This window comes from Anomaloglossus baeobatrachus, assembly GCF_048569485.1.
Source record: "Anomaloglossus baeobatrachus isolate aAnoBae1 chromosome 5 unlocalized genomic scaffold, aAnoBae1.hap1 SUPER_5_unloc_3, whole genome shotgun sequence".
In the NCBI taxonomy this organism is placed as follows: domain Eukaryota; kingdom Metazoa; phylum Chordata; class Amphibia; order Anura; family Aromobatidae; genus Anomaloglossus; species Anomaloglossus baeobatrachus.
This window is the reverse complement of record NW_027441806.1, coordinates 1079647-1095791: the sequence shown is the minus strand read 5'-3', so window position 1 is coordinate 1095791 and position 16145 is coordinate 1079647. Positions and strand designations below refer to the sequence as shown.

Below are 16145 nucleotides of genomic sequence, written 5' to 3'. Positions count from 1 at the left end.
AGGCGTGATATCAGCCAATGGGGAACTAGTAGACAAGTCATGAGTCCTCTCGTTCTGTAGCTAAGTTCATAGCTGTCACAATGAGAGCGTCGGCGTCCGCCTACGACGCTCCCAGGCCAAGTTATGGCCATATTCCATGTGTGGATATTGTCCATAACTCCAGCCAGGGGTGGAGCAGTGCTCCCTCTGAGGTCACTAAGGTAGGAGGGGACCTGGATTTGCCCAGGTTGATAACCCTACTTCGGCCATTTTCCAGGGTTCTTTCGCTGGGGGTCACGTGTAGGAAACATCTGTGGGAAGGATCCTAGAAACCTGGTCTACAGCGCCCCCCTGTGGCCAGACGCACAAGGTAACTGCTGGAACTGTGTATGCCTGTTTGTAAACCATGCTTTATCTGTAACTGTACTCTGACCTATGTATATTCTGTAGATTCCCTATTGTATATATTGTAGTTTCTAGTGTGCTTTAGGCTGATTAAATTATATAATTAATCTTGGGCTGTTCTGTTATCTCGATCTTGAATCCCACGTCTGTGTGTTCGGCTAATAGTTACCGTGAAGCGGTTGGTGGCAGCGAGTTGTGCCAAGGATTATTGTGGGGAGGCCAGTGAGATTCGGGGAGGTTTTATATATTCCGCCCGCGGAGGTCGGGGGAATATATACCCTACTCTCACCGGGGACCCTTCAATAATTGGCATAAGTAGTATAGCGGCCTCCTTGCTTATTGTCGGGCAATTCCATAATTGGCCTGACTATAAGAGGGGCGCTAGAGAGCGCGTCACGTGCTCTGTCTGTCGGTCGGGAGGTATAAAGGAGGGGTGACCCCCACTTGTTACCCCCCGATTGTGACGTACTGATAGCCAGCGCGGGGGGATTTCTGAGTGACCCCCCCCCCGGTGGTTCGTCACAATTGTGTTTTTTGAACCATAAGATACACCTAGTCATGAAGCACTGTTATGGGTAGGATATGCTTCTGACACTGTTACGGGGATAAAATCCCCCAATTCTGTACTAATGTCTCCCATACTGGGCCCTTTCCAGGTAAATGTGTCTTTCATACTCGTATATAGGTCTTTCATCCTGGTATATATGTTGCCCATCTTTATCCCATCCTGGTATATATGATCCCCATCTTGGTATATATGGCTCTTGTCTTAGTATATATATCCCTTTAACAGGGTGAAAATGTACATAAGATAAACTTGTATCTTTGTTAATGAAGTATTGTATATTTATGCTATAACTTAAATGGCCACTAGTTGTCACTAGAGGGCAGGCACACTGCTAGGCAGTAAGGGGTTGCATTAGGTTTCCCTGGTAATGTAAACAGAGACAGTTAAAAGTTCAGTTGAGATCTGGAGACTGCACAAGCAAGAAGAGAGTGACAGGAAGAAGGCTGCAAGAGAGGGAGAAGGTTGTTGAACTCCTGTGTTCTGGACAAATAGGATTGCCTGTTTTTTCATGGGACTCCTACTGCCCCTGATGAGGGGAATTCATCTGAGCAAACTTTTCTCCGGAAAGTGCTTGGATAAGGTCATCTAAGACTAAATCAGAAGCAGTCTGAGGGAGACCGACACCATCTTGGGTGAAAGACTTCTGTGAGTAGCAACTGACCTGAGACCAATCGGTGTACTAATAGTCAGTTAGGGACAGAAAGATAGGAAGAGGACGCATTGAAGGAAGACTATTCTTTGAAAGACTGTTCGCTGACAAGGAGCTTTGCTTGTTTGTTTATCCGGAGGCATTTGCTCTGACCTGAAATTTATCAGAAGTTAAGCAGTGTTGTGCTGATAATAACAGACTATTCTGCCTTTGCTTCATCACACTGTCTGGGGGCAGTGAGGTACAGAGTATTGCATAGAGGTACATGTACATAAATTCACTTGTTTCTTACTGTATATGGGAAGTTGGCCGGGTACCCTGATTGAATTGTAAACATAAGGGGAGGTGGTTGTAAGATTATATCCTTGGAGGGATCACGTGCTGTTATCTGTAGTAGTGCACTCGGGTAAGCCCCATTAATAGATAGGGGAGGGAATGGTATAGCAGGGGGGAAACAAATATAGTCCATTTCATCTCTACAGACCAACACTTGTAGTCCTCCCAGTTGCATAAATTGTTATTGTTTATTCTGGGCTGTTGTGGCCCATAAGTTGTAAGAGAACTGGTTTTGTAAATATTTTTTAGACTTATAAAGAAAACTATTATTCACCATCTTTGTGTCACTGGGTTTTCTATAGTGCCATCGTACCTTAATAGTCATAGCGACCAGCGTATTTGGCGTAGTTGGCAGGATACGTTGCTCGCTATGGATGACCCTGAGCAAATGGGAGACGCTGCAACACCCCTGTTGTACTTTACCCCCTTCCCCTTGGTGACCAGCAGTGAGCGGCTAATAGGGTGCTCTGCAATGGGCGCGCTGCTAAATCACCTGGCTAAGTTCGATGGGTATACCTTACTGTTCAGTGATTGGGTCTGCTGGCTGAAGAACGTCATTGCCTTGCACAGCGTACACCCCAAACTGTAGCCCGAGGTCGCACTGAATGCTCTGGAGTGAGATGCCTGCAAGGTTGTTCTGCTGAAACCAGAAAGCCAGCGGAAGACAGTAGATGAAATAATTCAGATCTTGGAAAAAGCTTTTGACCATGTGGCAGCGGCTGAACAACTGCAACTACAGTTTTTCGCTCAGAACCAGAGGAGCAGAGCGAGTCTGATTCAGTATGGCATCGCATTGGAAGAATTGCATCAGGAGATTAAGAAGAAGTCGAATGTAACGGTGGGCGCTGAGGCCGAGGTTGATCGCATTTTACGTGATCAGTCCATTGAGGGGATCCGAAATGAAATGTTAAGAAGCGAACTACTGTTGAAGGCAAGGAGTACCCCTGGTGTTACCTACGCTGAAATACAACAAGAGGCAGTGGCGCGGACCCTGGAAGTGAATTCTGCTCCGAAATGGAGTCGCATGCAAACAGTTGACACAAGGGAATTCAGTCGAGACTCTGTCTAAGTACCAATGCAACCAAAAAGAAAGGAGGAAACACTGGCACTATTCAGCGAGCTAACCGCTCAATCCACTTATTCCAGGCTTAGAGACGCATTATATGGCAGTAGAATCCAAAGCATATTGGCCCCGGTGCTTATTCTAATAGACCACAATCCATACAGTCCATGAAAAAGAGACGGAATGCACTCAGCAAATATGCGGTAAAAAAGCTCTTTTATTCAACCATCAGATCAGGGTGAAAGGTGTGAGGGAGGTGGGAACACCCGCCTTTCCCCCTGACCTGATGGTTGAATAAAACAGCTTTTTTTACCGCATATTTGGTGAATGCCTTCCATCTTTTTTTCATGGACTCTAAGTACAGCTTGCAGAAGACTGTGGAAGGTCTGGCAGAACAGATGCAACAAATGTGGGCTCAGGGGATGCCACCAACATACCCAGCACCGATATGCCCCTATACGCCCATGCCTGGACAAATGCCGCCTCCTATGGTGGAAATGCAGTCACGGCGTTATACACAATGAGGAACAGCGGCCGGCCCCAGAACAGAGGTAGCAAGAAGCGGGATGAGAGGGCTTTTCCAGTGTTGGAGATGCGGAGAGACTGGACATCTGCAACGAGATTGCGGGAGGGGCAGAACAGAAGAAACTGCGACCGCAGTAAAAGGGAAGCCCTCGCTGTAGCTAGGCATATGGCGAGGCAGAACCGAGAACCAATGCCCGAACTCTGCTCAGAAGATCTGATTGCGGAGAGTCCTGTACTAGAGGTACAGTTTGCTTGGAAGAAGTTTGCGTGTCTGGTAGACACTGGATCAGAGGTGACAACTATGCTGGTGGAATATTTCCAGACGTACTTCAAGGAAGCTGCTAAACGAGAATCGGGGCATTTAATAAGACTGAAAGCAGCTAACAGTGTAGAGATTCTAGTAGCGGGCATCGCATAGATGAAGGTGCAGCTGTGCGGACAGAAGCTGGGAACCAAGGGAGTGATACTAGTGAAAACGCAGGCAAGGCCAAATCTCCCGGTGGTCCTAGTGATGAACATCCTGAGGGAACTGGATTCTCTTCTGTTCGAGCGTGATGGCCCAGGATACAGGAAAAGAGCGACAACTCATAAGGTCACGCAGAGGGCCCTACAGCAGATGGTCCGTTCGTGTGGCATACAGCAGAGTTCAGCGGGAGGAAGAGCAGTGGGAGTGGTGTACGTCTCACGTGGCCCCGCTGTCACTATGTCTCCGGATCAAAAAAAGCTGGTGTTGATGCCGGTGGGGACCCATAGGTAGCTGAATGGTGTGGAAGTAATTCTGGAGCCAGTGAGACAGTGCAAAAGCATGGGAGTCTTCATGATTGCCAGGATGCTGGCCACTGTACAAAATGGGAGGGTGCTGGTGAGGTGCCTGAACTTGCAGAGCCATGAGGCGACTTTGGTAGCGGGCTCAAAACTGGCTGATGTGTATGTTTGCGGTGAGGTTCTCAACAAGAATCAGTTCACGTTTAAAGGAAACTGCCAGACTGCTTGGACTCTGTCGATGCAGGCAGCAGAAGAATAGTCACCCACGCCCATGTGGAATGGTAAGAAGAGCATAGAGCTGATGGGGATGGATACAACCCAGCTAATGCCGGAACAGGTGTAACAGCTACAGACTACCCTATGGGAATACCAGTCTGCCTTTTCCAGGAGTGATTAAGACTTTGGCTGCACAAAGGCGGTAGAACACGAGATACCCACAGGGGACGTGGCCACAATCCGAGAGAGATATCGCCAGATTCCCCCGAATCTTTATCAGGAGGTCAAGAGTATGTTAGCGCAAATGTTGGATAATGGCGTGATCCGCCTGAGTCAGAGTCCCTGGGCTGCGCTGGATGTACTGGTTCGGAAGAAGGACAGGTCCATACAGTTTTTTGTGTTGATTACCGCAAGCTGAACGCGCAGACCGTGCGTGACTCATACCTGTTGCCAAGGATTGAAGAGTCTGTCTGCTCTGGGAAAGGCAAAATACTTCTCCACATTGGACCTGGCTAGTGGCTATTGGCAGGTACCCATGGCAGCTAAGGATCGTCAAAAAACAGCTTTCATCCTACTAATGGGACTCTGCGAGTTTAATCGAATGCCTTTCGGACTGACTAATGCCCCGGCCACATTTCAGCGACTGATGGAGTACTGTCTAAGCGATTACAACTTTGAATCTGTGTTGATATATCTAGACGATGTAATTATATTTGGAGATTCGTGTGAATATCACCTAGGGAAGCTCCGGCAAGTGCTACACCGGCTAAAAGACAATGGACTCAAGATCAAATGTGCCGCCCCTGCAGCGGTCGAACCGCTCAGATCCGGGGTCTGCTGTTGCTCGACTGTCTCCGGACCCGGGGGCTCGCGGCCACTTCAAATGGAAAGGGGGTATTTAGAGGGGATAAGAGTTCGTGACATCACACGTGGTTCGCGGTAAGGGGAGTACCGCCGCTTCCAATGGGAGTACCCGGGGGAGATGGAGTGGGGAAGCCAGATGACCTTCCTCCCACGGGTAGGGTAGGCCCCAGGACTCCGAATGGTGGAGGTGAAGGGGAGCGCTATGCTAGTTGGAAGCAGGGGAGGACAGCGTACTCACTCATGTAGTGTTGGTAGTGATGCAACCGCAAAGCAGACTCTGACACAAAGGTAAACCAAGTCTCCGGGTGCCGCTGCCTCCCTGGGGTAGCTCGTCCGGGAATCCGCTCCCTTTAATGTTGCTAGTGGTCTTGACTTGCCTCCTTGCACTAATTTTAGGTGTTTTCATGTGACCCCTCGGCTTGCAGCTTTCAGGGTCCCGCTCCCCACTATTAGGTAGAGAAGCTGTGCTCTCGATGGCTGACACTTGGGATTTCAGTGGGCTGCATGGGTTGGAAAGCCCTATCCTCCTCGTTGTGTTGGTGCCTTCATTCTCTGAGCCTTGGGGACAGTTCATAGAGATACTATCCTCCACAGGTTAATTATCAGGAGGTTGTGTGAAGCTACTCCCTGATCTAGGATGCATTGCCTCGCCGTGCTCGGTACCGGTTCGGTTACTAGGTACACCGGTGCCGACCGTTCTCGAAAACGAAGTCTGGCTCCTTTCTCCAATACCCTGCGACCGGGTCTCCGACTCCTCCTGTCCCAGACCACCGTCTGCGACCTAGCCAAAGTCTCCCAGGGAGCTCCACTCTCTGAGGGCTACCACTGTTCTGACTATGTCCCTTCCACCAGTCTGTCTGACCCCTAGGCGGGTGGCCCTATTCCAGCTAGACCACCCACTGATGTGCCTGCCTGGGTGTGGTGTAAGGTGACTAGGGTTTGAATGCTGGTGGAAGCAACATCAAAGTTTAGGATCCCAGAACCATGGAGGGTGGGTTCTGCACCAGGAAAAAAAGAGGGTGCAATTCCCTGTGACACCCTGACTAGTTTGGGGGCGTCACACAAACCCAAGAAGTATTGCTTGTTCCAGACCCAGACTGAATATCTGGGACATGTGGTGTCAGCGCTTGGGGTGCGTCCGGCCGAGAGCAAGATACAGGCTTTCCAGGAGTGGCCCACTCCCAGAACTGTGAGGGATGTGCGGGCCTTCCTCGGTTTGGCCAGCTACTATCATCAGTTTGTGAAAGACTTCGCTAAGATGTCTGAACTATTGAATGAGTTATTGAAGGGGACATCTCAGGGCCCCAGGAATCAGACTATCCAATGGACCAATCGATAACAACAGGCATTCGATCAAATTTGGGCCGCTCTCGTATAGGCACCTCTGTTGGTATATGCTGGTTTTGACCGGCCCTTTACTCTGTATACGGACGGAAGTCTGCATGAGCTGAGAGCAGTGTTGGCCAAGAGCAAGAGGGACGGTAGAGGGTGGTCGCGTATGGCAGCAGGTCCCTACGGGACACTGATAGCAACCCTGGTAACTATAGTAAGTTCAAACTGGAGATGTTAGCCCTGGTGTGGGCCATGTCCGAAAAATTTGCTGAGTGTCTGTCGGAATCGGAGGTTCTTGTGATGACAGACAATAACCCGCTAGCGCAGCTGGAGAATGCCAAACTGGGAGCGTTAGAACAGCGATGGGTGGCGCGAATGTCCAAATTTAATTACCCGATTCGGTTCCGATCCGGCAATGGGAACTCCAATGCGGATTCCCTGCCACGGGTAATGTGAGATGCGCCAGGGTGTGAGGTGGACGAAGATCTTGAGGATACCGAAATTCCTAACCTGAGGTGATTACCTGAGTTTGTAGATCTGGCATGTTCAAGTGGGGTGGGGACACGAGTAGTCAGATTGCTGGGGAAGACTCGTCAAGAATGGGCCGATCTACAGAACGCAGACCCCTGGCTGTCATGAGTAAAGAGGTGGGTGAATCAGAAAACTTGGCCTGATGTGAAAGCTAGAGCTCAGCTGAGCTCGGAGAAGCAAAAGTTACGGCAGTGGGACAGACTGACAATAACAGAGGGAGTGTTGTATCGCTGGATCTACTTATCGGCTGAGTTATGGTACTGATGGCAGGTAGTAATCCCATCCTTAGCAGCCCCAGACATTGCTCGTGAGGCCAATACCCAGGGTGCTCACCTTGGGCCTCAGAAAACTTATTGATGGTTGCACCGATCTGTATACGCTCCCAGGTTGGAAGCAGTTGTAAGGGAGGTGTGTGCTAGATGCCGGCCCTGCGAGTTGAATAAGTCCCCTGAATCAAGTGCCCCTGTTCAAACCATCATGACTTTCGCCCCGCTGGAGGTGTTAATGGTAGATTACCTGACGATTGGGTATTCTAGGACTGGGCATCATTCGTGCCTGGTGATGACTGATCACTTCACAAAATTCGACGTGGTTGTCCCCACCAGGGACCAGACCGCTTAATCCGCAGCGGAAGTGATCTGTAAGCATTTTATCCTGACCTACGGGTGTCCCCAACGGCTACATTCAGGTCAAGGGGCCTGCTTCCAGGGTAAACTCGTGACTGAGTTGCTTCAGGTCTATGCCATCACACAATCGCGGATGAAACCCTACCATCCGCAAGGGAATAGGGCCTGTGAGCAGTTCAATCATACACTGCTACAGATGTTGAGGAGGCTTGAACAGCAACAGAAGACGAGGTGGACTTAGTTCATCCCCGAACTTGTGTGGGCCTATAACAATAGAGAAAAAGGAGCTAGCATGATCTGAAAATGGCATGCATCATATAAAAAGTGCAAATTCACAGATTTATTCCAACTGTACTATAATATAAATTGAGATTTTTAGCAAATAATTGATCAATTCTTTGAGCCACCCCTGCCAACGTCACGGAAAATCTCAATAGGGGGGTTCTACACTAAATTATGCATTTCATGTGCCATGCAGCCTCCTAGATAAAGTTAAAAGCAGAACCATAATGGAGCACACATACCTGTAACCTGTATATAACCGCTTCTAGGTTGCAAAAGAGGCAATTGTGGATAGAGGCCAGCCCAGGTCCCAGCATGTAAAAATCTCAATTTATATTATAGTACAGTTGGAATAAATCTGTGAATCTGCACTTTTTATATGATGCATGCCATTTTCAGATCGTGCTGGATCCCCTCTCTCTCTGGTTGTAGTTATGCTACAAATGTCTGGTGGCTGGTCATCACCATGCTATGCACGCCTGATCTTGGTTTGCAATATATTCCTCCTGTTGGTAGCTGTTCACATTCAGTTGTCTCACCCTTCCCACAGGCATTGCTAATTAAGCACCATACTTGGATCTGGTCCTCCTTTACCAATGGTTTCTGTCTGGCACTGGGAGGGTCAGTTCTGATATAGTCCTGGTATGTGTAGAGCTTGCTCCACATGCTGGGACCTGGTCTGGCCTCTATCCACAATTGCCTCTTTTGCAACCTAGAAGCGGTTATATACAGGTTACAGGTACAGTTAGGTCCAGAAATATTTGGACAGTGACACAAGTTTTGTTATTTTAGCTGTTTACAAAAACATGTTCAGAAATACAATTATATATATAATATGGGCTGAAAGTGCACACTCCCAGCTGCAATATGAGAGTTTTCACATCCAAATCGGAGAAAGGGTTTAGGAATCATAGCTCTGTCATGCATAGCCTCCTCTTTTTCAAGGGACCAAAAGTAATTGGACAAGGGACTCTAAGGGCTGCAATTAACTCTGAAGGCGTCTCCCTCGTTAACCTGTAATCAATGAAGTAGTTAAAAGGTCTGGGGTTGATTACAGGTGTGTGGTTTTGCATTTGGAAGCTGTTGCTGTGACCAGACAACATGCGGTCTAAGGAACTCTCAATTGAGGTGAAGCAGAACATCCTGAGGCTGAAAAAAAAGAAAAAATCCATCAGAGAGATAGCAGACATGCTTGGAGTAGCAAAATCAACAGTCGGGTACATTCTGAGAAAAAAGGAATTGACTGGTGAGCTTGGGAACTCAAAAAGGCCTGGGCGTCCACGGATGACAACAGTGGTGGATGATCGCCGCTTACTTTCTTTGGTGAAGAAGAACCCGTTCACAACATCAACTGAAGTCCAGAACACTCTCAGTGAAGTAGGTGTATCTGTCTCTAAGTCAACAGTAAAGAGAAGACTCCATGAAAGTAAATACAAAGGGTTCACATCTAGATGCAAACCATTCATCAATTCCAAAAATAGACAGGCCAGAGTTAAATTTGCTGAAAAACACCTCATGAAGCCAGCTCAGTTCTGGAAAAGTATTCTATGGACAGATGAGACCAAGATCAACCTGTACCAGAATGATGGGAAGAAAAAAGTTTGGAGAAGAAAGGGAACGGCCCATGATCCAAGGCACACCACATCCTCTGTAAAACATGGTGGAGGCAACGTGATGGCATGGGCATGCATGGCTTTCAATGGCACTGGGTCACTTGTGTTTATTGATGACATAACAGCAGACAAGAGTAGCCGGATGAATTCTGAAGTGTACCGGGATATACTTTCAGCCCAGATTCAGCCAAATGCCGCAAAGTTGATCGGACGGCGCTTCATAGTACAGATGGACAATGACCCCAAGCATACAGCCAAAGCTACCAAGGAGTTCATGAGTGCAAAAAAGTGGAACATTCTGCAATGGCCAAGTCAATCACCAGATCTTAACCCAATTGAGCATGCATTTCACTTGCTCAAATCCAGACTTAAGACGGAAAGACCCACAAACAAGCAAGACCTGAAGGCTGCGGCTGTAAAGGCCTGGCAAAGCATTAAGAAGGAGGAAACCCAGTGTTTGGTGATGTCCATGGGTTCCAGACTTAAGGCAGTGATTGCCTCCAAAGGATTCGCAACAAAATATTGAAATTAAAAATATTTTGTTTGGGTTTGGTTTATTTGTCCAATTACTTTTGACCTCCTAAAATGTGGAGTGTTTGTAAAGAAATGTGTACAATTCCTACAATTTCTATCAGATATTTTTGTTCAAACCTTCAAATTAAACGTTACAATCTGCACTTGAATTCTGTTGTAGAGGTTTCATTTCAAATCCAATGTGGTGGCATGCAGAGCCCAACTCGCGAAAATTGTGTAACTGTCCAAATATTTCTGGACCTAACTGTATGTGTGCTCCATTATGGTTCTGCTTTTAACTTTATCTAGGAGGCTGCATGGCACATGAAATACATAATATAGTGTAGGACCTCCCTATTGAGATTTGCTGTGACGTTGGCAGTGTGGCTCAAAGAATTGATCAATTATTTGCTAAAAACCTCAATTTATATTATAGTACAGTTGGAATATATCTGTGAATTTGCACTTTTTATATGATGCATGCCATTTTCAGATCGTGCTGGCTCCCCTCTCTATAACAATAGAGTCCTAGCACTACCAGGTTTACACCTTACATGATGATGTTTGGACGGCCTCGGAGGAAGGTCGAGGACCTAAACCTGTCAGTACCTGGGGAACTCGAGTATTGCACAGCCAGTGAATGGGTTCAGAGTCACCAATGGAAGCTGTGGGAAATCCACAGGATAGTGGGGGAACAAGTGCGGGTCCATCCCCATCAAGATCGTGGACCGGTGCATGGAGATGAATTCCTAGTGGGCGAAAGGGTACTTGTACGGGTTACTCGCCTGGGTGGAAAGTTGGCCGACCAGTGGGAGGCTACACCTTACACGCTGGTGGACAGACCATTTACAGGGGGAAGTGTGTACACTGTGGTCCCTGAAGCATGTGTCGGGCCCCATCGTATGTTGAACTGGAACTGATTGAAAAGGTGTATCTCCGACACACCCACATGCCCACCTGTCTCACCTGATCCAACAGTCACGGGTCGGCCACATAACCTTGTGTGCCACTGCTGTGATGACTTCAGCAACGTAGCACTAGATGACCAAGGTCTGGCATTGCAGATTCCAGTTGCTCCAGAGCTACCTCCAAGTGTCGTTGCTCCGACAGACATAAAAATTGCCCCCAGAAACACAGCAGGTACTGACTTACAAAGATCTGAAAGGAGTACGGCTGGTGTTCCTCTGGTACGGTACAACCCTGCAGAATATCTACTGCATGTAAGATGTAGAAAGTGATTTGTCGGGACACCAAATCTTAAGTGGGATGGAGTGTAACAGGGTGAAAATGTACATAAGATAAACTTGTATGTTTGTTAATAAAGTATTGTGTGTGTGTGTATATACATGTGTATATGTAAGGTCCTGGTGGTGGAAACTCTGGGCCGTGCACCGGACTCCTCCAGCGGAGCAACCCGGAGCTAACCCCTATACAGGGACTGTCCGGTCCAGAGGGCCTTGATGCACGGTAGCCGAAGCACTAGCTGTACAGGCACAGTCCGTTCCGGAAAGAGGAAGGAAGATGTCCCTGAGGTCACAGGGTTCCAGATGGTAGTCCCGATAAGGCTCTGGTTCAGGGGCCGGGTGGAGATGACAGGTGGAACCAGATCCAGCTGGACGAGAGGGCGGATGTCACCACGTGGAGCTGGGGATCGGAGCCGGGTCCGGGCTGAAGAAGATGGTTGAGTCCTCAGCCGACAGTCCCCGACAGGAGTTAAGCAGCAGTCGTGGTTAGGACCGGTTGGCGTGGCAGGACGGGCTCTGCGAGACAGACAAGGGTTAATACTGGACAAGGCAAAAGGGGACCTGAACTCCTAGCTTACTAAACACGTAGAACAGGCCCCACCCACCTGGAAGAAGAATCCTCTTATACCCTGTACCTGTCAGCCAATATCCTGTTTCTGGATGCTGGCCCTTTAAGAGAGGGTCAATGACCGCGCGCCATAACGCGCATGCGCGAGGCCTGAGACCAGGGAAGGAAGCGGCGCCGAAGAAGCAGGAGTACCGGGCAGAGTGTCCTGCAATGCGGAGGGGCGCCTGGAGCGGGGACGCATGGAGGACACCGGCGAGGGAGGGGGAGCAGGAGGACCGGGGACAGGAGTGGTGAGCGCTGTCGGGAACCGGGGAGCGTGCCACGGGGACCGTGATACGGGGACCGGGGAGCGTGACAGTATAAATATATATGTATAAATATATATATATATGTATGTATATACATATGCTATAACTTAAATGACCACTAGTTGTCACTAGAGGGCAGGCACACTACTAGACAGTAAGGGGTTACATTAAGTTTCCCTGGTAAAGTAAACAGATAGGGACAGTTAAAAGTTCAGTTGAGATCTGGAGACTGCAAGAGGAGAGTGACAGGAAGAAGGCTGCGAGAGAGGGAGAAGGTGGTTGAACTCCTGAGTTCTGGACAAATAGGATTGCCTGTTTCTTTCTTTGGAGCTCCTACTGCCCCTGACGAGGGGAATTAATCTGGGCGAACTTTTCTCCAGAAACTGCTTGGATAAGATCATCTAAAAGTGAATCAGAAGCAGTCTGAGGGAGACCGACACCATCTTGGGTGAAAGACTTCTGTGAGTAGCAACTGACCTGAGACCAATCGGTGTACTAATAGTCAATTAGGGACAGACGGATAGGAAGAGGACGAATTGAAGGAAGACTATTCTTTGAAAGACTGTTCGCTGACAAGGACCTTTGCTTGCTTGTTTATCCGGAGGCATTTGCTCTGACCCGAAATTTATCAGACGTTAAGCCGTGTTATGCTGATAATAACAGACTATTCTGCCTTTGCTTCATCACACTGTATTGTGAGCATTGCATAGAGGTACATGTACATAAATTTATATATTATTATTATTATTTATTTATAGAGCACCATTAGTTCCATGGTGCTGTACATGAGAAGGGGGTTACATACAAAATACATATACAAGTTACAGTAGACAGACTAGTACAGAGGGAAGAGGGCCCTGCCCTTGCGGGCTTACATTCTATAGGATTATGGGGAGGAGACAGTAGGTGGGGTGTAGGTGGGGCGGCAGCTCCGCACGGTGGTGGGGCGGCAGCTCCGCACGGTGGTGGGGGCGGCAGCTCCGCACGGTGGTGAAGCAGTGAGGTCATTGAAGGTTATAGGCATTTCTGAACAGATGAGTCTTTAGGTTCCGTTTGAAGTTTGCAAGTGTAGTAGATAGTCTGACGTGTTGAGGCAGTGAGTTCCAGAAGACTGGGGATGTTCGGCAGAAGTCTTGGAGGCGATTGCATGAGGAGCGAATGAGAGAGGAGGAGAGAAGGAGATCTTGGGAGGACCGGAGATTACATTTTGGAGTGTAGCGAGATATTAGTTCAGAGATATATGGAGGAGACAATTTGTGGATGGCTTTGTAAGTCAGTATTAGTAGTTTGAATTGGATACGATGGTAGATTGGGAGCCAGTGAAGGGACATGCAGAGGGGAGAAGCGGGGTGGTAGTGAGGCGAGAGGTGGATCAGTCGGGCAGCAGCATTAAGGATGGACTGGAGAGGGGCGAGCGTGTTAGCAGGGAGACCACATAGGAGGATGTTGCAGTAGTCGAGGCGGGAGATTATGAGGGCATGCACTAGCATTTTTGTAGATTGAGAATTGATGAAGGGGCGGATTCTGGAAATATTTTTGAGTTGAAGACAACAGGAGGTGGTGAGGGATTGAATGTGTGGTATGAAGGACAAGGCAGAGTCAAAGGTCACTCCGAGGCACCGAACTTTGGGTGCTGGGGAGAGCGTGATGTTATTTATTGTAATAGATAGATCAGGTAGAGAGTGTAGGTGAGATGGAGGAAAGATGATCAGCTCAGTTTTGGCCACATTGAGCTTTAGGAAGCGAGAGGAGAAGAAGGAAGATATAGCAGATAGGCACTCTGGGATTCTGGACAGCAGAGATATGACATCTGGACCAGAGAGGTAGATCTGAGTGTCATCGGCATATAAGTGGTACTGGAAGCCATGGGACTTTATGAGTTGTCCCAGGCCAAATGTATAGATAGAAAAAAGTAATGGTCCCAGGACAGAGCCTTGAGGGACACCAACAGAGAGATGGCGGGATGAAGAGGTTGTGTGGGAGTGGGAGACACTAAAAGTGCGGTTGGAGAGGTATGAAGAGATCCAAGAGGTCTCTGACACCAAGGGAAGAGAGGATCTGTAGTAGGAGGGAGTGGTCAACAGTGTCAAAAGCTGAGGATAGGTCTAGAAGTAGGAGTATAGAGAAGTGGTTGTTAGCTTTGGCAGTAAGTAAGTCATTTGTGATTTTTGTCAGGGCAGTTTCAGTGGAATGATGTGGACGGAAGCCGGACTGTAGGTTGTCAAAGTGAGAGTTAGAGGAGAGGTGGGAGGAGAGTTCAGCATGGACGTGCTGTTCCAGGAGTTTTGAGGCGAATGGGAGTAGCGATATGGGGCGATAGCTGACAGCAGAGGTTGGGTCGAGGGAAGGTTTCTTTAGGATGGGTGTGACTGTTGCATGTTTAAAGGCAGAAGGGAAGGTACCAGTCGTTAAAGATAGGTTGAAGAGATGGGTTAAGGCTGGAATTAGGATAGTGGTGAGGTTGGGGAGGAGGTGGGTTGGGATGGGATCACGTGCACAGGTGCACTTTTTAGTGAGGCTGTTGTGCCAGGGTTGTCTATTGATTTGTCTCACTCTGCCATGCACAAGAGGAGCAACTGATTCAATAGCTGATGTGAGAGTGGCGTTGTAGAAAGTGATGGCACTGTTCGTGTCGTGCACTGAAGATATGGAGGACAGTGGTAGGATACAGTCAGAAAGGGTGTGTATGTTGACGTGTGTGAGGTTTCTGCGAGGGTGTGATACGTGCTGGGCAGGAGGGGCAGGTGAGGAGGACAGAGCAGAGAAGGTCAATAGATGGTGGTCAGATAAAGGGAGAGGGGAGGTAGTGAGGTTAGATAGAGAGCAGAGACGGGTGAAGATAAGGTCTAATGTGTGTCCATCTTTATGGGTGGCAGAGGTGGACCACTGAGATAGACCAAAAGATGAAGCAAGGGAGAGGAGTTTGGAGGCTGCTGACTGGCGGGTGTCAGTGGGGATGTTGAAGTCACCCATGATGATAGTGGGAATGTCAGCAGAGAGAAAGTGTAGAAGCCAGGCAGAGAACTGGTCGATAAAGGAAGTGGTAGGGCCTGGGGGTCTGTATATGATGGCCACTTGGAGGTTGGAAGGAGAATAGATGCGGACAGAGTGCACTTCAAAGGAAGGCAGGACAAGGGAGGGTAGAGGTGGGATTGGATTAAAGCTGCAGTTGTTAGAAAGAAGGAGGCCCACTCCTCCACCTTGTCTATTGCCAGGGCGAGGAGTGTGGGTGAAGTGAAGGCCACCGTAGCATAGCGCAGCAGGGGAGGCAGTGTTGGATGGTGTCAGCCATATTTCAGTGATGCCCAGAAAGGATAGGTTGCTAGAGGTAAAGAGGTCGTGAATGAAGTGCAGTTTGTTACAGACCGAACGGGCATTCCACAGCGCTCCAGAGAGAGTGGGCGGCGGAGGGGGTGAGAGGGGGATGGGTTTTATATTGGAGAGGTTGCGGTAGTTACTAGTAAGGGTGGAGCGATAGGGGGGTGGTAGAGAGCAGTGTCCCATCTGGGGGGGTCCAGGATTGGGAGATATGTCACCAGCAGTGAGAAGTAGAGAAAGGGAGAGCAGGTGGGAGAAGGAGAGTGGACGGCATGGTCTGCGTGTTATTAAGAGAGACCTGAGATTTAGGAGCAGGTCAGCAGATGAGGACAGGTGGGGAGGTAAAAGGGAAGGGGAGATGAATATTTGTTTGGCGAGTGCTGGCGTTGGGGGATAGCGAAGAAGAGTGAGGAGGAGAGGAGCAAAGAGTGTGAGGGCAT

The 16145-nt window shown here is 48.7% G+C and overlaps 1 protein-coding gene across 1 annotated transcript in view; it reads left to right on the top strand.

Moving 5' to 3' along the window:
* LOC142259186 (uncharacterized) overlaps positions 1-16145 on the top strand; it is a 291572-nt gene that overhangs the window by 234416 nt on the left and 41011 nt on the right. The window contains 2 exon segments of the mRNA XM_075331686.1: positions 2569-2868; positions 3365-3925. Coding sequence (XP_075187801.1) covers positions 2569-2868; positions 3365-3925 — 861 coding nt within the window.